General features: G+C 44.3%; 1 protein-coding gene across 3 annotated transcripts in view; it reads right to left on the reverse strand.

Moving 5' to 3' along the window:
• The window catches only part of LOC142575718 (OTU domain-containing protein CG3251-like), a 133,546-nt gene that overhangs the window by 36,513 nt on the left and 72,995 nt on the right, over positions 1-24,038 (reverse strand). For all 3 annotated transcript variants that reach the window (XM_075685318.1, XM_075685308.1, XM_075685300.1), the window contains 3 exons: positions 18,344-18,449; positions 5,598-5,664; positions 2,005-2,060 (listed from right to left, as the gene is read on the reverse strand). In XM_075685318.1, the coding sequence (XP_075541433.1) occupies positions 2,005-2,060; positions 5,598-5,664; positions 18,344-18,449 (229 nt within the window). The remainder of the gene's footprint in view (positions 1-2,004; positions 2,061-5,597; positions 5,665-18,343; positions 18,450-24,038) is intronic.

A 24,038-nucleotide genomic window follows, 5' to 3' on the forward strand; every position in this document is an offset into this window, starting at 1 on the left:
TATGAAATGAGCGCCAGTTCAAATCATCTTTAGCTGGTCCACATGCAGGCGAAACCCGCAATAACAAAACCCTGCAATAACACAATTCTTGTGACAATGAAATACTTTCGTATCCCAGGTGGAATGCCCATAGCATTCGATGCATTTCGTACCTCATGACAACGAAATGTCGTTGTACTACAATCCTGCATCAACGAAATTTGCCAAAACGTAACCCCACATATAACCTACTCATACAAGGCTAGCAGGCTCCAAAATGTGTTCAAATGCGATTGCTTTGCACTAAAATTGTGTAAAATACCGCCACGCTACACTTGCGTGGGCACCGTCATTTCTGTTTACAAAAATAATAAAGCGGCTGGAGCAATTGCGTGTGCCAGAAATATGTCATGGCCACTTGTTTGTTGATCTCCCATTCAAAGCGGCACGCATATTGCTACTGACATGTGATGACGGTTTTTGCACACGTAGTGCAGTGCTTAATGTGTATCTCGGTGAGCAAAATGCAGCAAAAACAAGGAAATCCACGTTCCACCGATGTGGAATTGTTTATGGCACTTGAGATAGCGGTTGCAGCATGGAGTGCCACACATTGGGCTGCGATTAAGCGATTGTCCCGGAATATGCATCCCTTGGTTCAAGAACTTTGGTTTCGGTGCCACCTGACAGGCATCGCGTGCGGATTCAGCACCGGATGTAGATTTGCACGAAGGGGCCGTAATCTCGAATGACTGCCTTCGGGTATACGAGATAAAATCACTTTCACACTCTGCACTGGACGCTTTGACTTCTCAGAGCAACAGCGTGTGCTAGAGGAATGCTGCCGCTTGTGTTGGAGTGCTGTCACTCTGCATCCAGTGCCTAGTTACACAAAAGTGATTGTGTTCCCAAAAGCAATTAGGACAGAATACTGCTCCGCAGCATTGCTGCCCCTGCTGATCGACGCATGCAGTGCACTTTGTACTGTTGGCACTGCGGTTCTATATCCTCAAGCAAAGCTTGCCAAAGCAGGCTAACAGAATTTTGACATGAAAGTTTTGTTCTGCAACGCATTACCTACCTGCTGTCTGATTTCACACCAATGAAATTCTCGTGAAAGCTAATTTTTTCATGTTCCCCGCTGATTTCCTTATCGTGAGATTCAACTTGTCTTCACGCTTGTCTTGTCTTCGTCGTACTTTTTGTCCCTCGTCTATGTATGCGCTGTAAGTGACGAAAGTCAACTGTATACGCTAACCCGTAACACTTTTATAAAACATTCGTTATGTGTTGTATAGCCCAAAACAGTTTTGCTTTTCTTAAGGCCTAGTTACAATTATGCCTCCAAACACATCCGCACTCCAATAATGCCAATGGCGAAAGGATAGCTCAGGCTTGGATTGCAGGGCTAAGCATTAGCCAAAGCATGCCTAAGCGCTGTCTGGTTGCCACTGAACAAACACACCCTGCTAAATTTGGCAATTTCATTCAAAATTAGTGTTTTGGCGCAGACTGGTGCAGCTCGGTGGTTTTTTTGCAAGATGGCACAATTGGCACATCACTAGCATCCCTGAACAAGCTTCACAATATACATTTTCCTTTGTCATACAAGTTTCCATAGCAAGTGCAATGCACAACAGCTATATACAGCCGATGCAATGCTAATATTTCACGAAGCATGCTTTATAGCCAGTAAACTTTCAAGCCATGAGCTTTATAAGCAAGAGTTCATACCAGAAACAATTTACATATTATCCTATAATAGCTCATAATAGCCTAGAAGTAGAAAAGAAAAAAAGAGATGGAGAATATGTGCGACCGAACATTTACTGCTCACGCCTTAAAAAGAAAACAGAAAAAAAAAGTTGGATAAAGCCTGGTGGCAGACTAGTTGGTTAGGATTCATGATTACAAGTGCAACACAACTGGACAAGGAAAGAGGAAGAAAATAACACATACAAAGTGCTGGCAAAAAAAAAATGGAAGAGGAAAAAATGTTACATTGAAATTAAAACTATGGCTTACATCATTTTCCCGTGGCATGTCTTGCGCAGTAGACTGACTGCAACTGGGCGGCATACCTGGTAGCATGTGCAAGTAAAATAAATCAACACAGTAATACAATGTTTCTTTTCTGTTTTCAGATTCTTTAAAAGTATGAGCATACTCAAACATGAGAGACCCGTCAACATATGGCTACGAAAGGAAATTTCCAAACCTCTGGAATAAGCTTTCCATTAACTTTATCAGTGTTAGTTTAAGGCAAATTGCAATGTATGTTGAAAACTTGTTTTTTACCTTGTAGCTAAACAGTGGCAAAATTTCACATATGAGAGGAAGCATCACAAATAGCTCAGAAAAATTAACATTTCTGATATCAAAATTTAAAAATGCCACAGTTACTGCTCACCAGAAGTGGTACAAAACCCCCGAGTATTATTAACCATCGGCATCTATTTTAGCAAGGAGACACTGAACAAGAAATTCACCTCGGTGCCCAGGTATGATCAGCATGCGTACATGGTTCAAGGATTCGCGTCATCTCCACTCCGCACCACATGCCTCCGTTGTCTGCTAAGGTGTCATTAAAGGGTGGTAATTAGATAATTAAGTTATTACTATCACTGCAGCTTTGCCAAGTTTACTTCAATTGTATATACTGTTATGCGAACGAAGGATTAAAACTGGAGACTATTTACAAAATATATTTACAAGGGATAATGCAGCGCTGGCCAGTTCAGCCGACAGCTCGAGAGCCAGAGAGCATTCTTCCTCCTCTTTCCTTGAGTGATGGCACCCACGCACCTCAATCAAACGATCAAATACCACACGCGCGTAGCATAATCCCCCGGCGGCAGGAGAAACAACGTCCCAGAGCGTCTAAATGTCATCACTGGGAGAGTGATACTGCTTCAGTCGTGTAACGTGCATGATATCACTGGACTGGGAAGCAGATGGGGCGTCAGGGGCGATCTCGTAGGTGACGGGAGTCATGGCACGAAGCACTCGGTATGGGCCTGTGTAACAAGACAGCAGTTTTTCGCACAGGCCGACCTGAGGCGACGGAGACCATAGAAGCACCAAAGAACCAGGCGGGAAGTGCACGTCTCGGTGTCGCTGGTCATACAAACACCTCTGACTCTCTTGGGATTTCAGAAGGCGGTCACGGGCAATTTCCTTTGCGTAGGCACAGCGGGCGATGGCGTCAAGTGCATATTCACTGGTCAGTGCCGCATGAACAGGGAGGGTTGTGCCGAGGGGCAGTGCTGGTTCTCAGCCGAACAGAAGCGAAAATGGGGAACAACCGGCTGTGTCGTGGCGCGAGGAATTATAAGCAAATGCGACAAGCGGTAGAGCGAGGTCCCAGTCAGTGTGGTCTGATGAGACATATTTCGCGAGCATGTCTGTGAGAGTGCGATTGAGATGCTCCATGAGGCCATTTGTTTGCAGATGGTACGACGTGGATAGCTTGTGCCTCGTGGCACAGGACTGCAGGATAATTTTTTATAGGAATGTCCGGCCATGGTCTGTGAGAAGTTGTCGCGGAGCTCCATGTAATAAAATCATGTCGCATAGAAGAAAATCGGCGACATCTGTGACACAGCCTGTAGGAAGCGCCTAGGTAATCGCGTAGCGCGTGGCACAATCTGTGGCCACAGCGATCCACCTGTCCCCAGAGGTAGCAAGAGGAAAAGGGCCAAGTAAGTCCAAAATAACCCGAAAGAATGGTTCCGCGGGAATGTCGAGTGGTTGAAGGTACCCAGCAGGGGGCGTCAATGGTGCCTTGCGTCGCTGGCATTTCTCACACGAACGGAGCGAGCAAGCCCTGGCCAAAAGAAGCATTGGCGGATCCGGTCGTAGGTACGTGACACACCCAGGTGACGGCAGTGGGGAGGTCGTGAAGTTCGTGGAGAACAGCCGAGCGAAGGTGTTTAGGGATCACAAGGAGTAATGCAAGACCGTCGGGGTGAACGTTGTGGCAGTAGAGTACGCCATCTTGAAGTGTCAATAAGCGAACGGAACTGTCAGCAAGTGACCATTTCAGGCGGTCAATGATGATACGCAAGGACAGGTCACGGCACTGCTCGTTAGCGACATGGAGCAGTGGAAAAACAGAGAGAACAGAGGCGTCGGTGTCAGTATCAGACGTAGAGGTCACATCTTCGACTGGGTAGCGAGAGAGGCAATCTGTGTCCTGGTGTTGGCGTCCCGACTTGTAAGTCACTGTGTAGGGATATTTTTGCAGTTGGAAGGCCCAACGACCGAGCCTGCCAGTAGGACCCTTGAGTGACAAAAGACAACAGAGCGCATGATGGTCTGTGATTACTGAGAAGGGCTTGCCATATAAATATGGGCGGACCTTTGAAACAGCCCAGACGAAAGCAAGTCATTCGCGCTCGGTAATTGAACAGTTGCGCTCTGCAGTTGTCAGGAGCCAGCGTAGGCTATAACGCGGTCATGTGCATGTTGGCGTTGCGATAAGACGGCGTCGATCCCATAAACAATGGCATTGGTTTGGACTTCTGTAGGCGCGGACGGGTCAAAGTGGGCCAAGACCGGTGGATTGGTGAGAATCGTGATAAGGCGTGAAAATGCGGCAGCCTGAGGGGAACCCCACGAAAAGGCATGCCTTTCTTCAGAAGTTCAGTGAGTGGTCGAGATTGCTGCGAAATCTTTCACGAACCGTCGGAAATAAGAACAGAGCCCCACAAAACTCCGGACGTCTTTGAGAGGCTGAGGTAAAGGAAAAGCCGTTACTGCTAGAACCTTCACTGGGTCAGGTTGTACTCCGGAAGCATCGACGAGATGGCCTAGTACTGTAATCTGTCGGCTCCCGAAGTGGCACTTCGATGAGTTTAATTGGAGCCCAGCCTTGCGGAAGACGTCAAGGATAGCTGCGACGCGCTCAAGGTGCGTCTCAAATGTATGAGAGAACACAAGGACGTCGTTGAGGTAACAAAGGCAAGTTGACCATTTGAAACCTTGAAGCAGAGAGTCCATCATCCGTTCAAACGTGACGGGGCACTGCATAAACCGAATGGCATAACCTTGAATTGGTAGAGGCCATCTGAAGTGACGAAAGCGGTCTTTTGTTGGTCTTGCTCATCGACGGAAATCTGCCAATCACCAGATCGAAGGTCGATGGACGAAGGTCAATGGACCCAGCACCTCCACCAAAATGTTACGCGAATGAAGGATTAAAACTGGAGACTATCTACAAAATATATTTACAAGGAATAATCCAGCGCCAGCCAGTTCAGTCGACAGCTCAAGAGCCAGAGAGCGTTCTTCCTCCTCTTTTCTCGAGTGATGGTGCCCATGTGCCTCGTTCAAACAATTAAATACCACACGCGTGTAGCAATACTACTATTAATTTATTACTAATTATGCAAAAGTTAATTTTCATTTCAGATGACTTTTAATAAACAGTAACTATTTCTTGAAATTATGTAATGAAACAATGCCACAGTTAAGCCACACATGGTTACAATTAGTAGCAATTCCATGCTGTGCTAAGTTCTAAATTGAAAAGAAATACTCCACACTGTCACACCTCTCAATCAAAGAAAACCAACATGAAAGTTCCAAATTGGAAGCATAAAAAGAGAGGCACTTACATGTCTGGGGTGTGAAGTCAAAGGCTGCAGGGCTTTGAAACCTTTGCTTCTCTTGGTACATGATTGGCTAGAAAGAAAAATTTGTTTAATCTTTAGCCTCATCACCATAATAATTTGCATCAGCACACCTTATATCATTGTCCAACAAAAAGCTTCCAAGCAGAAAGATAAGTGCAGGTTGCTAATGCACATGCATTATATGGTTTGGCCAGACTTGAAATCCAATCACTGGCTTTGCAATATGTAGTATAGCAAATGGAGCAAGCAGGTGACAAAGGCAAGTATCTTCTTCATTTTGCAGGTTCCACAAAAAATCAGGATCATTCAGAGCAGCTTGCTCACAGGGCACACAAATCCCTTTCTACATTGAGATAGACTCGTAAGCTGTCCCAGGGCTATCTAATCTAAACAAGTTCAAAACAGCTTTTGTGTTATCAATACATGTGTTAGTGAAGTGCCCTACACAGATAACACTTTTGTACTGACACAAACTGTCATCTACAAATTACACATGTGGGTTCCCACGTCCTTCAAGCCGTTCTTGGCACATGCATGAAACAGCGTAACCTCGATACGGGTAACACGTGCTCGCACTGGCCAGTGCTGTCGCTGCATTCAACTGCACTGTGAGATCAGCACATGACATGAGGTGAAAATGACAATTGAAGGAAAGCATTGGCTTTAACATTACGCTACTAAGCATGAAGTCATGGAATCAAATCCTGGCAGTGTCGGCTGCATTTTGAAGGGGAGCAAAATGCAAAAACGCCTTTGTACCGTGCACTGGGTGAACAAAAATTAATCTGGGGTCCCTGACTACGGCCTGCCTCCTTATCAGATTATGGTTTTGGTAAGTAAAATCCCAGAATGATGATGATGATATGTAGTGTTTAATGGTGCAAGGGCCAAGTGTGGCCAAATAGCGCCAAGGCACTGATGGTGAGTACTAAATGGACTAATGGCTGATGTGACGTGGCTGTATAGAGGCCTAAAGCTGAAAGCTGTAAATCGCTTAAAATATATAGAGAATAAAAATATGAGAATGACTGAAGTAGGGTATGCTATAAATATAGGATGTGCAACAAGGGTGTAATAGCGTTACATGCACAAAAATGGACAGGTGATTGTTGATGACGAGTAGCACAACAGCCTCAGCGGGTCCCTTGAGTACAAGGGCCTGGAGGCATGTGCTATAACAAAGGTTGACATCGCAATCGTGGTGTCTCGCAAGAGGCCGTGTTACGAATTTCTTGAACAGAAAACACGGAGCGTGTCAATGTCGTTTAAAAAGGCTAAAATGTATTGCACGTCGAATAGCGGTTCTCTGCCTAGAAACAGTACCAGGTGAAGTGGTATACACTGAATATGTGCTAAGGGGAAGTGTCTTTTCCTCTCGACTTGTGTTTCGCGACATTCTAGGAAGACATGCTGAACACTGAGTGTCTCCCCACATCTACTACACATTGGACGTTCACCACCAGTCAACAAAAAACTATATGTACCATAAGTGTGCCCTATCCTGCGGTGACAGAATAGGACATCACTTCGTATGGACTTGGTCAGTGATGGCCAGTATCCTAAACATGGCTTAACTACATGGAGTTTATTAAGGATTTCAGCGTCCCACTTATGCTGCCATAGGTTGCCAGTCTTTTCCATAAGTGTGGCTTTAGGTCTGAGACCAGAATGGCTACGGGCATGTTGCAAGCTTTCGTGTCTGAGGAGGTAGCCATTCGGTCTGCCAGGACGTTACCTTCAATACCTCTGTGTCCAGGCACCCAGCATCCGTTACATGTTGGCCAGAGGCATAAATAGTACAGAGGAGGGAGAAAAGAGCTGCAATTACTGGATTTCTGTGGTTGCAGCATGACATCAATGTTTTTACAATGCTTAATGAGTCTGTGTATATGACCGCCTTATGTAGTTTTATCTGCTTGATGTGTTTTGCAGCCGACCATAGTGCATACGCCTCTGCTGTAAAGATGCTTGTGTGAGGGTGAAGAACATTAGACTCCGAAAAGGATGGGCCGGCGGCTGCATACGACACGCCAGCATGCGATTTAGATGCATCTGTGTAATATTCTGGACACGAGTATTTAAATTGCAATTCTAGAAAATGCATATGAATGTGGGCCTCTGGAGCGTGCTTTGTTACCTCTACAAATGACGTGTCGCAGCCAATGATGTGTCAGAACCACGGCGGAAACGGCTTGGCAGAAGCCATTAGACGATTTTCATGAATAGGAACATTCATATCCTCGCTCAGCTTTCTCACACGGATCGAGAATGGCTATCTGGCTGTAGGTTTGTTATGAAAGAGCGTTGCAGAGGTCTTATCGTTTATGGTGGGATAACAAGGATGGTTTTTGTTAGCATGTACTTACAGAAAATGAAAGTAGAATATGACCGCTGCAGATCAAGGGACCATTCATTCAATTCGTCATTGAGGCTTTTAATCGGACTCGTCCTAAAGGCACCGGTGGCGAGGCAGATACCAAGATGATGCACAGGATCCAGCATCTTAAGAGCACTAGGTGTAGCCAGAGTGATACACTACGGCACTGTAGTCTAACCGTGATCATACAAGGCTCCTGTAGAGCTTCATGAGGCATTTCCTGTCACTTCCCCATGTTGTGTATGACAGTATTTACAGGATGTTCATTGTTTTCAGGCATTTAGCTTTCAGATACTTGATATGAGGAATGAAGGTTAGTTTTGAGTCGAGTATTATGCCTAAAAATTTATATTCAGTGTTGAGTGGTATGTGTTGTCCATGCAGCATTATATCAGGATATTGTATAAAGCCCCTCTTTCTAGGAAAAAGTACATAGTAGCTTTTGAGGCGGCTTAGCTTGAAGCAATTTTGATTTGCCCATTTTGAGACTTTGTTCAGTCTGAGTTGGACTTGGTGCTCGCACACTGCAAGGTTACAAGACTTAAATCCTAGTTGCACATCATCCACATATATTGAATAAAACATTGAGGATGGAATCGCTTTGTGAAGGGAATTCATTTTCACAGTGAAGAGGGTGCAACTGAGCATGCCCCCTTGTGGCAATGTGCAGTTAGACAGGTAGTTTTCTATCATGTTCAGCACATTGCCACGTACGCCAATCGCAGATAGATCTCAGAGGATTCCAAATCGCCATGTTGTGTCATAGGCTTTCTCCAAGTCGAGAAATACAGAGAGAAAGAATTGTTTGTGTATATAAGCATCTCTAATGTTTTCCTCAATGCGAGCAAGGTGGTCTATTGTTGACCTACCTTCCCTGAAACCACATTGAAGGGGATCAAGCAGACGATTGCTTCCCAGGAAATAGATTAGACGCCGATTTATCATTTTTGCATATAACTTACACATACAGCCTGTTAGTGCTATTGGCCTATAACTGCTGGCTAACGCGGGGTCTTTGCTTTGCTTATGAATTGGGATGGCAATCGCTTCTTTCCACGAGGATGGAATATGCCCAGATACCCACATGGTGTTGTAAAGAGACAAAAGTGTGTTCAATGCGTCTGGGTGCATATTCTTGATCATTGCATCTATTATGGAGTCACCACCTGGTGCTGAGTTGCTGCAGGAACAAAGAGAAGCCTTCAGTTCAGCGAGACTAAATAGAACGTTGTAAGGTTCATTATCTGCGCACTTTCGTTCAAGGGGCTCTCGCTCTATGCGTTCCTTGAACTTTAGGAAAGTTGGCGCATAGTGTGATGCACTAGAAATATTTTGAAAATGCTTGCCAAGGAAATCTGCCTGATCTTTCTTGGTGTCACCTTAAGCGTTTCTTAAAGGAAGTGGTTGTGTTTCAGTGCCGTTTAGTTTGCTCACCCTGTTCCACACCTTACCCTCATCCTTGTACGGACTGATACTACATAGTACCTTTCCCAACTTTCTCGCTTAGCATGTCGACGTGTTCTCCTGCCCTGTGATTTTTGCCTTCTTGAAATTAATGAGGTTCTCCGCAGTTGGAGAGTCACGAAGCAGGCCCCAAGCTTTATTTTGTTTTTTCCGTGCCTCTTTGCATTCGTCGTTCCACCAAGGCAAACAATGTTTATTAGCAAGTCCGTTAGTTTGCTTTACGCATTTTTCAGCGGCGTCAATAATAAAATGTGTCAAATACTCCACAGCATCATGCATGTTTAATGAAACCAAATCATCACACTGCAAATATGTAATCTCCTGAAACAGTTCCCAATTCGACAAGTGGATTTGCCATAGGGGAATCTGTGGAGGGCAATCAACTCGTTTTGTTAAACTTAAGAGAATAGGGAAGTGGTCACTTCCATAAGGGTTTCTTTAGGACTTTCCAATCAAGGTATGGCATTAGAGATGGAGAGGCAATGGTTAAGTCTATTGAAGAATATGATTTATGTGTGGTGCTATAAAAAGTGGGTTCTTTTTTATTCAGGAGAACCGCACCGGTACATAAAAGAAAGTCCTCTACAGTATGCCCTCTTGCATCGCAGTGCGAGTCGCCCCACAGCGTATTATCAGCGTTCACATCACCGGTTAAAATGAATGGCTCAGGGAGCTGATTGACAAGCGTTTCAAGTTCCCTAAGTTGCAAACGATGTTCGGGTGGTATGTAAACAGACTGTAACCAGCCTGTCGAATAGAAGTGCACTAACCGCTACTGCCTCTAAATTAGTTTGAAGGTGGAGATGTTGGCAAGGAACTGACCCCTGAGCTATAATAGCCGCGCCACTAGAAGTGGCATGCCTATCATCGCGATCTTTGCGGTATAATGTGTATTGTGTTAGGAAATTTGCATGTTTTCAAGTGGGTTTCCTGAACACAGAACAGCCTAAGGTTAAACTCTTGTATTATTTATTTGATGTCATCTAAGTTGTTTAGAATGCCACGAGCATTCCTATGAATAATTTGTACAGCCATTTTGTTAGAATGAGAAATGTTCTGCGTTCAGGTGTGTAGTTGTGTACTTTAGGTAAGAGGACCGTCGTCTGGCCCTGTTATGGTTTTTTGTTTGTTTTGGCGTGCTCGAGAGAGCCGCGCCAATTTTTCAGCACCAAACATGCCGGTGTTGTGTCCATTGCCTCTTGAGAGGCACTGGATGCCCACGCGTGCGGGCTGCTAGTTCGTTTGTCAGACCTCACCTGGTGCAGCGTGGTGTTGAGGCCTGACATACCCGGGGTAGCCGGCCTCTGTGTCTTGATGGATGGATCAGATTTGGCTGCTGCCACCTCGAGAGTGGGAGGTGCCACAGCCAACGACTCGCTGTGCGCGGGCCGGGCAGGTGGCGCAGGCCGGTGCAGCGCTGTGCCCTGACGCATCACATCAGCATACATTGTGGTATGGAATGGTGAGCACCTTTATCGTGCCTCCGTGAAAGAGATGTTCTCGTGTACTTTTAGAGTGATAATTTCCTTTTCTTTTTTCCAGTTTGGACAAGATCGGGAGTATGCTAGGTGTTCATCATTGCAGTTTGCACAGTTAGGTGTCGCTTCACACTTGTCTGAGGCGTGGCCTTGGACTACCACGGCAGCTCTGCGATCCGTGGCCAAATCTTTGACATTGGAAGCATCTTCTTGGATTAGGGATGTATGGTCTGACAGCTACCTTTGTGTATCCAGTTTCTATGGTTTGTGGCAGATCACAAGTGGCAAAGGTCAGGATTAGGTGCTTTGTAGGAATTTCCTTATTTTCTCGTCTGATAATGATGCACTGTACATTGGTTACATTCTGCTCTTTCCAGCCCTCCAATAGTTCTGTCTCGGACAAGTTGATCAGATCTGCATCAGACACTACTCCGCATGCTGCATTCATAGACTGATGAGGTGAAATCATAACAGGAATGTCTCCAAATGCCACAAGTTTGTTTAGTTTATTGTGTTGTTCTTTATCACGGATCTCAAGCAGGAGGTCGCCACTTGCCATATTGGTGACATTATAACCTGGGCCAAGGGTATCAGTCAAGCCTTTTGCAACAAGAAATGGGGGCACGGTTCTAGCTGGTTTTTCAGTTTTTTTTCGCTGTGTACAATTTGAAATCGGGGGAAAATTTCTTTCAGCTTAAAGAGGCTTAGAATTTCGTTGGTGCGTCCCCTCTTTTGAAGGTGACTTGATCGTCACCCTCAAAAGTCACCCTTTGGCATTGTCACTTCCGCATTGGTGGGTGACCGCCATTGTCCCCCTTCGGCGAAAATGGCGGCCACACTGTAGTACTTAATGTGCAAGGCTGCAGATGCCAGCCGTGCATTGCTGCTATAACCCAATATAACATACCCAAGAGAGGGCACATACATAAGGTTAACCCAAGCCGCCTACAAAAATGTAGAAGTAACAGAAGAGAAGACAGGACAGCTGAGAAAGTATACAGGAAAGAAAAAGTTTGGAGAGGGGGATAGGAAAAGGCAACCAGCCAATTTCTCCTGGGTGCGTCAGCCCAGTGGTATCATCTACGTGAAGCGGAGGCCAAAGAGGAGTGTTGCCTCCATCAAGGGGCCTTAAAGGTCCGAACACTGGGCATCGGCTCAACCCTCAGGATCCCTTTTCCTCAGGCACGGCTAAGCCGTGCACGGCTACACGCGGGAGGGTCCAACCCTCGTGTGCTTGAGTATGTGGTGTCGCAACACACCAAACGCCTGCTGACGCAGACATCCCTGCGGGCAAAATCCCAGAATAAGGAGAACATTGTACTTCTGATCTGCAAAACAATGAATAGAATTCAATTCTGGAGCTTTACGTGCCACAACCACGATTTGATTATGAGGCCGCCCCCCTTGTGAGGGACTCCAGATTAATTTTGACTACCAGGGGATCTTTAATATGCCCCAAATGCATGGGGCATTGGCATTTCTGCATTTCGCCCTCACCGATATGTGGCCGCCACAGCCACGATTTCATCCAGCGACCTTGTGTGTAGCAGCACAACACCATAGCCGGAAAGCCACCGCAGCAGGTGATCTACAAAACTATAGCTTAGTTGTGTACTACAGTACTAGTGTCACCTATACAAAGCATTTCACATACCATTGACAAATCACTGTCTTTAAAAAGAAAAAAATAAATACAAAAAAGAATGGTAGTTCATAGAAATTTTGATAACCCAAACGGCATAATGTACACCACTGTCTTGAGAAACTGAAAATATTTGTTGAATTGTAATTTGTTGGTTATTTAGTCAAGATACTTTTACAAAATTTTAAATAGTCATTCCTGGGGATAAGTTTATTTAAAAAAGTTACACAGTAACATAAGAAAATTGCTGATTAGTACTGCCTCTATATGGTGCCCCTCTGCCTCCTCATCACCTGTCCGCAGAACTTGTAAAGCACAGTCATTTTTCCAGTGTGATGCGTACATCTCCTTCACCATCAAGGGCCATCAATAGTTTTTCTGCCTGAAATAACTTCCCTCTCTCGGACACATCATGATGTGTGTTATGCCAGACTATGGCAGGCCAGTGCAGTAGATACTGTATTTACTCGCATAATGATCGCACTTTTTTGTCAGCAAAATTGACGCAAAATCAGGGGTGTGATCATTACGCGGGTTAAATTTGCTACGGAAAGAAAAAAAAATTTTTTTCGTCCCGCGTTTGCTGCGGGACACCAAAACAAAACTGGCGGCAGGCAGAGCAAGCCGAACGCGCCGAATGTGATTTTTTTTCTTCTTGTGAGTACATTATGTGCATTGAAACAGTTTCTTCCCTATCAGTAATGAATAATATCGTTAATATCGGCAAGTTTGCGGCAATAATGGAGCCATGTCCACTTTGAGGGGTCAGAAACAGATGCGTGCACTTAGCTGCCAGTGACACAGAAACACATAGCCGGCATGCTGCAGAAACTGCGGCATCTGTCTTCACTACTATCCTAATACGACACGTTTCCGCTAAGGGTGGGTGAATAGCTTAGCTGTGTTACAAGCATCGGCGTATGAATAGGGTACACTTCTAATGTATTAGTGTAAACGTGGCCACTATAGTTGCCGCTCGCGATTTGTTGCGTGCTCACGAATGCAGACGAGAAGAATCGAAAGGCACCTTTTTTGTTGTTGTAGGCCAAAATTATTATGAAGCCTACAAGTAATAAAGCCAAGGCAAGTTTGGTTGTAGCTTTCTTTTAGTCATGGAAGTGCGGAAAGTGATGAAAGTAATGAAATGAGGTGTCTACTTAAGAATGTTAGTTGCGTGTCGACCGCTTGGTTTGTCTTGAAGAGTCGTTCGCGTAGCATTCGACAGATGGTAAGCGCGATCAATATTAGCTAGACTTGGCACACGACATATCGCTGTGGCAAGTTCGGGGTGCGATCATTACACGGGAAATTTAAAAAATCGAATTCTGACGACAAAATTCAGGGCTGCAATCATTATGCGAGTGCGATCATTATGCGAGTAAATACGGTATAACTGGCAATTACTAGGAAAAACAATCAAATTTTAACGCACAGCTTGTAAACACGTGGCCACAGAGTAAAATAAACAGGAGATCCGGCTTATCTGATAACAGTGTTCCCTTCTTAATGCAGCGTAGGGTACCTTCGCCACTTGTTGTACAAATGGCAACACTCTGCATTAATTAGTGCCAGCTGCTAGATTTGGCACGTTTCTTTCATTTCTCAAACAAGTGAAACGCTTAAGCATACTGTGACAACTGCGTAGCATGGCATCCCCTCAAGACAAGGCAGTATAAAATGGAAATAATCTATTGAAGTTTGCAACTCTCATCAGACAACCGAGCAATGCAAAGCACATTTTTGCAATCAGACAGGAGGGCAGGGTATTTGGAAGCGAAACAATAGAGAGCAGCAGGTCGCCTCATCCATCTGTGGCAGTCTTGGGTTAGGCAGCACTCATGGGGGAGCAACTGGAAAAAGAGGCAGGCGCGTAGATGGTGACTGCTTCTCTTGTGTTTGACTTCTCTCCCCTTGTCCACTGCTTCGAGCGTAATGGGGAAAGTGCACTAAAGAAATAAGGGGGACTGGTTGACCTTTTGCCAGGAAGAAGTTTTCTGTGGCTGTATGGTCGGTACAGCTTTGAATAGCTTCTTTGGCACTGTGATTCTTGTTCATGAGAAGTTCACTATAAATGCGGGTGTCATGTTTTGAGCCCCCATATTTTCACCTCCTATGGACCCCCATAGACCGCCCATTTACACGTAAGTCGCACGTCTTATTTAGACTATTCAAGCCTACCTTTTCGAGAGTTAGTTTAGAGAAAAAGTGCATAGGTACCATTGACGGTGCATTTCCTTGCTTCGAGAGCATGTCTGTACATTTGGATCTGTTGAAATTGGCATCTTAATAACACAATCTAAATTCGATGCCTTGTGGTCTTTGCAGGTGCAATTAATGTGCAAGAGTCTGCATGCCAGAGCTTGTCGGGCAAGTGAATTAACAGAATGTGGCTGGATCATAAATGCATGTAGCACCGGTGTATAGGAGGGGAGGGGGGGGAGGGAGGGGGAATGCAGTGCCTGCAGTGCCTGCAGCCTGCTATTTTGTCTATTGTATTGCACTTAGTGTTCACCATGAGAAATCATGGATTTGTCAAAACCTGCTCCAAAGAACAATGCTTAAAGAGTTATTGAGAGACCACACAGCATTTGGTCCAATAATAAGCACCCAAACAATAGTTATACATGTTCCATTTCTCAAACTTACATAATATGTGTCTGTATTTCATATGTCAGAGCGGGACCATTGAAGAAGCATTCAAGTGACCTGGCTACACAGTTATCTGGTGAATGGCCTTATGCAGTTCAAGGAAGGCCTTTTGGAATGCCCATAAGACTGTCATTGATTAATTCTCATGTTATGTTTGACCAAACCACTAACCTACAACATATTACAACATTCCACAACAAATTTTTCCGATTTCTGTGTGTTTCTACCTAAACAGTACAAAAAATTTTACAAAAGATCAACTGCAGTGATGACTTGTCCACAAATATCTCGCCTTCTATAGCCTGACTTAAGACACAAACATGTGCATGAATTAAGTAGCGAATTACGCAGCATGTCTTTTCTTATGCCAAACAATTTTTTTTTTTAAATTCCTGTCGCAGATACCGGCATTCCGCTTTTTCAGCTGTGTTACATTTGACAGACAGACATTACTTTCTAAATAAGCTGTAGTGCAGAAGTTTTTAATAGACAAAATCACGCTCTTCATCTTTTTAATGAATAACTTTTTAGTGCACATGTGGCAATGGCGGAAATGAGCCTGTTAACATGCCGGGCCTATTATGTAAGAAGCCATTTTGAATTAGTACCAGTTTCCAGACATATGTCAAAGAGCGCAGTGAAAATGCATCAGTGTCCTAGCTACTTTCCTGCCAAAGCTAACAAGAACACAGAGACCAATTTATTTTACCGACTTTTGACTGCATATATCTTAAAACTGGGGCTAGTTACAAGATTGGTTCCAACTGAATAGGTCCTACATGTTGATGGGCTTATTCTGCCATTACAACATTAGCCATAAAGCCATTAATTAAAAAGATGATTAGCACAATCTTTTTTTATTTAGATGCTTCTGCACTGCGACTTATCCAGAATGTAATATCCATCAGTTAAGGTAAGTCAGTCGAATAAGTAGAACATGCTGGTATCTGTGACATGGACCGAAAAAAAAAAGAGAGAAACCTGACATAAGAAAAAGCACCCTGTATGCGTGACTAAAACAATAAATAATAATAATAAATAAAAGAATACCAGCATACAAACGCTGGCTGAGGACAAACTACGCTGATGGGGTCGTGGGGAAGTTGTCGGCCCATGCGTGTGGGTCAAACCTGACCACAATGAATTAACCAGTGGTTATGACACCGGCCCGGTGCTGTTTGCCGACGGTCTGCTGGTGGTTGGCATACGGACTACACATTTGCAAAAGCCAAGCCTGGCCCAGACGGCCGAGATCGGACCGTCTCTTTTTTGACTGGCCATAGGCAACGGCCCAATCTTCCGCCGAGCTCATTTTTTGCTTGGGTTGCTTGCCGCCTTATACCCAAATCCTATTCAAGTTAGAGCGGGGCATGCTGAAATGTCGAGCATTTTCACATGGGCTTATTTAGCTTCTGTAATTTAAAATCAAACAACTCAGTCCTCTAGAAGAGATCACAATGGCCACACATATAAATGCTCAATTTGTCTAAAAATAGACAAAGAAATCATACAGTAAAACCTCGTTAAACCGTAGCTGCTTAAACAGTACGTAGTTTTGTTTTAAAAGTACTAAAGTCAAATCCCCGACTCAGCAGCCAGTGAACATAATGTGTTTTGTATCCGCATAAACTGTACCAGCTTATTGTGTACGCATCGGTTAAAACGTAGCGTTTCCACTTTTCGTCGCGCAAACACGGCGGTGCATCGTCTCCATCGGGCGGCCCGGCAGAACAACAAGCCTCAGAGATCCGAACAACGGCCTCCAAGCGCCCTGTGCGTTTGCACGTGAAGCCACATCAACATCATTTCGACGCCGTGCCAGAAGCGTTGTGGCGTCGTGCTGGCAAGGACTCGTGTCATGCCGAAGCTCGGATAAGAAAGACGCCGGGTGCTCAGCATAGAAGAAAAATTAGACATCGCCCGTGCTACCGAACGTGACACGAAGAAGTCGGCGCTGGCACGCGACAGGGATCTGCTGTTGACACCTAATTTAACCACCCGATCCATGGCCAATCCCCCACTGTGGGTATGTGCCACAGCCACTCAGGACAACAACAACGACTACAGTGTGTGGCATTTGGAATGCGAAGAAGTTGCTCGGCAGCACTGCTGCGACCGCAAAGAGATGTCGGCTACAAGGTTCGACTTTTCGCCATCGTTGCCTCTGTTGCTGCCTAAGTGTCGACTAGTGACAGTGGTGAGGATGACACGGAAAGCGACAGCATGGGCGATTCAGGCCCGACAGTGGCAGAAGCTGCGCGTTACGTCAGCCTCATGAATGCAATCATCGCGACGAGAACAGGGGCGCGATAACGTAACTCTATTCCAAACAAAAAGTATTCCAAACTCTGGCACCCCGCAATGAAAAAGGCACCTCGGGACTTCTGCACCACTACTGCGCGCGTGCACAGAGAATACGTAACGCCAACGAGGAATCAGCCATGCGAGTGTTTGCCGAGAAGAGGGAGCTGGCTGAAAAGCTGGCATGCAGCTTCAGTAAGTTTGAGGTCGCTGTCGTCGTGCTAGGCCGCCGCAGCATCAAACGAAAATAACACTTTTGTCGCACGAAGTGATTTAATACTGTATGTTTTTTTCCCTTTTCATCGCTCTCTCAGAGTTCCGTTTTCGACAGGTAAGTGGGCGATCTCATGCTATTTCGGTTAAAAAGTACTACCGTTTAGTACATACGTTTTCCGAGCTCCGGCCAACTACTGTTTAACGAGGTTTCACTGTACATGCAACTAACTCCCTTTCATCTCATCTGAATCTCATTTCTGTCAATGTCTTCACATGCAAGGCCTTGATAGAGAGGCATACTTAGATTCCTTGCCTCCTCCCCATCCACACAAGTCACCACACCTTTCAAATAAATTTGCTCTCTCTCTTTTGCTGTGGTTGCTTAATTCAAGTTGACTTTACCCCTGCATATGAATGAACGTATTGGAAAGTATATCTTCCCATTTCAATTGCACAATTATTCCTACGGAAACTGGCAGCCTAAGAACAGGGAGACTGTGCCAGCTCATTATTATCCAAGTATTTCCACATTTCAACACTTATTCTAAAGCAAGGAAATGTTCGTGCAGGTCCAGTGAAGAAAAAAAAAGAAAGCACATACCTGAGGAAATGCGCAGGGGCTGCCAGGTGCCAACATTCGTACAGGATGGGTCCAAACTGATTCGCTGGTGTCTATGGGCGATGAGGGGCTCAAAGGGAACCTCACCCTGACAAAAATATGTAGAGGATGCATTGAAGACAACTTCCATTTGAACAAGTTACTTGGATGGAACAAAGCTAACTTCACAAGCTCGACTGACAACACATATTATACGTAAACAATAACAGAACCCACAACATACATTACTAACAAAAAGACATCAGAATGACCTATGTGCAGTGGTCAACCACAACCACAACAAGCGACCACTGAGGAGCCATCCTCCAACAACATAGGTGCTGTGTACGGTTACCAGAGGCCCTATAAGACTGGCTAGTGATTATTTAACTACTGCATTTCATTAGCATCAACGGCCTAGTTAGAACACATCGGTGACATTGATTTCGACACTAACCAGACATACAATGCAGGGACGAAGTGAACGCTGGCTAACTCTAACTGAAAGGAGATATCATGGCTTATATGCGAGAGGTGTGAAAATCGATATCACCAGACAAAAATGAACCCATGGTTAGTTTTTCTCTCAAACTGTAGTTCCACTGTAGACGTTATTTAGGATGTGTTTGCAAAAATGAACTATTTAAAATTTCCTGTGTCGTTTGGTCACCCCCTTTTTGGAGCCCTAAAATAAGAAAACAGCTTTGCTGAAAATTGGACTTGATTCAGCAAGGTTGCGGAAGTTCGGTTTTTCGCAATGTCACACTGTCAACAAACTCCACTACCAAAATGTACTGTTTCTTACTGTACATAGACTGTTTCACTGAACTTTATTTCGTGACTGCAAATCAGTTAAATGAAAGCAGAAAATTCAACACTCATGGTGCATACAGATGAACTATTCTTGGCAGTCTATTTCTCTTAATATTCACCATCCATAGAAGCCCCCTTTTTATCTCTAGGAAATGAAAACATTTGCCAGCCATTTCTCTAACAATCTCTAACGATTGGTGTACTGCAAGACCCAGTCATTGCACCCAGTCATATTGCAAAAGTTACAGCAAGACCGACAAGGCATACAGTGGCTGCTGACTATGCACACGTACAGCAGACATCTGAGGTGGGCTTGAAAACAGTGAAGCGTGCCGAGCCAAGATAACAGGTTTTGAAGAAGTATTGTCAGCATCGACACCTTCAAAGAATGTTGCCGCCCTGCATGGAGCGGGGGAGAAGATGCGCTTTGAGGCGCCCTATTCGTGGTGGTGAAGTGCGTGTGTATGTAATTTTTACTGTCATTCCTATGCCTCGCAGTGGCATGGCAAGATACCAACAGCTCATCAAAGTCAGCAAGAGACCCTTTGCTCGCCTATCGGAGGCAATCCACTTGCATTTACTTTGCACAGACCTGATTTATTTATTTATTTATTTTATTTATTTATTTATTTATTAGATACTGCCAACTGCCTCTTGGCAGTCCAGGCAGGAGTGAGTGTATACAAAGTCGGCACTGCAAGTCAAAATAACAAAAACATGGGTTACAAGGAACCATAAAAAAATGCTTAAATATACAGACTATTGCATCGGGAAAGGCAGCATGTACAAAATTTACATAAATAGGAAAATGGTGATTCTAAAACGAACACGCTTCATTGCAAAGATTGTACGGCAGACACAAATGATTCAACCGAGGACATACAAGCGACTTCTTGCGGTAGAGCATTCCACTCTGCTATAGTTCGAGGAAAAAACGAGAAGCGATAAGCAGTAGTTTTAGTCGGTGGCATCACAATCGTTTTGCTGTGCTTGCGTCTGGTTTCTCTTGTTTTATTAAAATTGATGTATATGTCGGGATCCATTTTTGTTTGTTTATTAACGATATTAAACAAAGTTTGTAGGCGATGCAGTCTACGCCGAAATTCTAGCGATGGGAGGCCAGACCGTGTTCTGAGATCAGTGATCGAGACTCGTCTATTATAAATATTATAAATAAATCTAAGGGCTTTCTTTTGCACGCTTTCAATGTTGTTGACACTGGTCTTTGTGTGGGGATCCCAGACAGCATTGGCATATTCAAGCAGTGGTCTAATGAGTGTCGTGTAGGCAGCGAGTTTAGTCCTACTAGTGCAATGTTTGAGCCGGTGTTTAATTAGCCATAGCTTCCTTAGCGACGCCGAAACGACGTATTGGACATGAGCGTTCCAGGTTAACTTCGAGTCAATAACTACACCCAGATACTTAAATTTGTCAACCGTCCTAATTGCTACATTATTGATTTTATATGTACAAATTGATGGTGCTTTCTTTCTAGTAATCTTCATTTGAGTACATTTTGAGGCATTTAAGTTCATACGGCAGGATTGACACCAATTATCGATTGCATTAAGGTAATCCTGTATAGCAGTCTGATCATGGGGTGATTGAATGTAGTGGTACACAATACAATCATCAGCGAAGAACCGGCATCGTACCAGGGAATCAAAGGACAAGTCATTCAGATAAATCAAAAAGAGAAGAGGTCCAAGTACTGAACCTTGAAGTACACCGGAAAGTACGGGAGCAGGTGAAGAAAATGAGTTTCCTATACGGACATATTGTGTATTAGTTAAATAAGAGTCAAGCCAGCGAAGAATTTGTTCATTTTTCAGCGCACATTGTAGCTTGAGCTTTAGCCTTTGGTGACAAACACGGTCAAATGCTTTCTGAAAATCAAGGAAAAGCACATCAAGGATCACATTTCTTTTTTTGCCAATATCTGTGTGTATGCTTTAATGAATGCAGGCTATAACGAAGGTATTTTCACCTCCGATGCGACTACATTATAACGAGCTTCGACTGTATTACATTATGCTTCATGGCTAGCATGACAAATTCTGTAGTTGCTTAACAGTGACCGCTGAAATTTTTTTACAACTTTGCTTCCTTAAGCGGTAGCTTTAGCTCAGGGTCTTTTATCTAAATACATAGAAATGGACAAATCACATTTCTCAGCAACCACTGCAGAAAATTTGATCAGGTTTGTTGCATTTAAAAGAAAATGTTAAAATCTTGTGATTGCTGGAAACGAAACTGAATTAGGTAAGCAATTTTTTAAACTATCAATTAAATTTACAACTTTGTAAACTGCATCTAACAGTACATCTCAAGTGGACAAAATTGGTGTATTATAACATGGCTCTCAAATAAACCACTAATACACGAGTAAGATCGACTTTTGCAAAATCCCCGTAAACACTGTAACAAATTCATGCAAGACAAACTGATATATCAAATTTGTCTGCTTTTGAAGGTCTAACGGATGAAGTTTACAAAACTGCAACATCTGTTCTTACTGCAGTTAGGAATTTGTAAACCTTGTGCTTCAATTTTTTTAGACTTACCAATTGTCGGTAATTCATGCAAAAAATTCCAGGCCCTAAATCAAAATTTTGATTCCTATAGTCCCTAGCATTGACCTTCCTCTCATAGGTGCAACAAATTTCATTCAAATCAGTCCAACGGCTGCTTCATATAAGCATTTCTGCATTTTACATGCACTTGAATAGGCAGAATCGGAGTTGGGCCCAAGCTAAAGCTTCCTCTTAAAAGGACGTTGAAACATTTCTTATCGAAGTTGAGAAAAACACTTGAAATTAAAATGGATCATTTCAGAAATACTTTGCCACAAAAAAGTACTTCAATGCATTCAGCAGAACCGGAGTTATTGGCAATCAAACATCGCCTTTTATATCCTTTACGGTGCTCTCACTCCTTCTACAATGCCTTGCCCTGCAAAGGCTATGGTGGAGTGGGGCAGTGCCCACATTGCTCCGCCTACTGAACGTCACCATGGCGAGCAGTCCAAATCCGATTTTGAATGTTCACATAGATGCCACTCCTTGCGATTCTGGTGCCTACGGCACTCCAAATTCAGAGGCTATCCCTCAACTTATGCTTGAGTGCACGGTGTCTCATACCTTTGCTGTGCTCCAGTGCTACACGCAGCTGTGTGTTCTCGTGCCGAATGGCATGAGTAGCCCATTTGCTTTCGCACTTCTTTCTACAGCAACCACACCATTTCCATGGGTCGAACGGAACATCCGTTCTTGTGTTCGCTTGTGCGGGTATGTTGGCCACACACACCTTGGCCTAACGTTACGAACTTCGACCATGATGGCGACACACCTTGAAGGTGTGCAACTTGGGTAGAAGACAACCAGTCAGATGCTAGCGCTCGGGCCACCTTGCCACACGCCTGGCGATGGTAGGCAGTACACCCTACCTGGAGCCATGCCAGCCACAGAAACCAGTAGAACACGCAGTTGTCCTCAATGAGCTGCAGAGAGCTCAGGGAGTGGGCCCTGTTGCGGCTACGGTATGTACGCTACACAGCAGACACAGCTACATGAAATTGTGGTAGCCAAGTGTAGTGTGTACAACAGGGCTGGAGTGCACACTCGCACTCATGTGCTCCAGTCTGGCTGTGCTACGTGGTGCGGATGAGCTTTGTTTTGCACCAGCTTGACAGACAGATAGTAGCCACATCCAAATTGTGTATTTTGAAGCACTATCAATAGCTCACTACAAAGTGATGTTTTCCAAGGCGTCCAGCCAGGAGGAAGCGCACCCTGGCAAGCATACCTGTGGTCTGACCTTAAAAGTTTCGCATGGCTAGAGGCTAGATAAGTGTTAATGACTAATAGACATTAGTGAGACCCAACGGCTTTGACACCAATAAGCATCGTAACCAATGTTTCATTCTTATGTGGGCAGGCACAGTTGAACGGGAGCAGACAATAGTTGCCTTCTACAGAAAGTAAAGTAGAACCTCATTCATACTTTTAACACACAAAAAGGAAATGCGAGGAAAAACATACTAACAGAGAAAATGTATGATCCAAAATAACTAAACAGTTTGACAGACTCAACTGTAGTTCACAACTATGTACCACGAAGCATTGTACAATTCATTGCTCATTTGGAATGAGACACCGACACGTGTGGAGCTGGTGGGGCTTCGGTGGCCGGACACACATTTTGTTGTTTTTCTATTGCATAGTCTCTCAAGACGGCGACAGGAAACTGAAATGAAATCGAGCTGGTAAGCGACGCCAGATGCCCATGAAGCGAAACGTGGCGCTCACATAGCACCGCCTGCAGCAGGGAATGACTGAGTGTTTGGATTATCACCTGCTAAAGGCATGCAGTATGCTACCAAAGGCACTACACTCCACGTGTTGTGAAGATGCTTATCGCAATAGGTTTGGCAGGAACAGCTGTGAATGTGGTGTCTGACAACTCGGCAGAAGATTTGCTGTTACTGGAATACAAAACTGAGTGTGCGCCGGTGTTTTCATGCGAGGCGGGTGGGAGAGTATTGAGGGTAAGCTGATGCAGTAGGTGGCTACTGTTCTCAATAATGCACTCTCTCGCCTTTTCTTGTTTACACGGGCTCTGGCAGCCGAAAAACGCATCATACAATCGCAGCTCGGTGACATACTAAATGTTGGTGCCAAAAAAAATTTGTTTTTTCTGGAACGTATGAACCGGTAAAAAATAAGTGTAACTCTATTGGGTAACTTTTTGTGTTCCCGATCGCGAGCGCTGGCACCGAGAAGTTGTAAGCAACAGGACCTTATCAATGACACTCTACTGCACATTATTATTATCGAAATTCAAAACAAAGACTTTCACGTACTTCAGCCTGTTTAGTAAACTACAT

The sequence above is a fragment of the Dermacentor variabilis genome, chromosome 1 (genome assembly GCF_050947875.1).
Source record: "Dermacentor variabilis isolate Ectoservices chromosome 1, ASM5094787v1, whole genome shotgun sequence".
NCBI lineage: Eukaryota > Metazoa > Arthropoda > Arachnida > Ixodida > Ixodidae > Dermacentor > Dermacentor variabilis.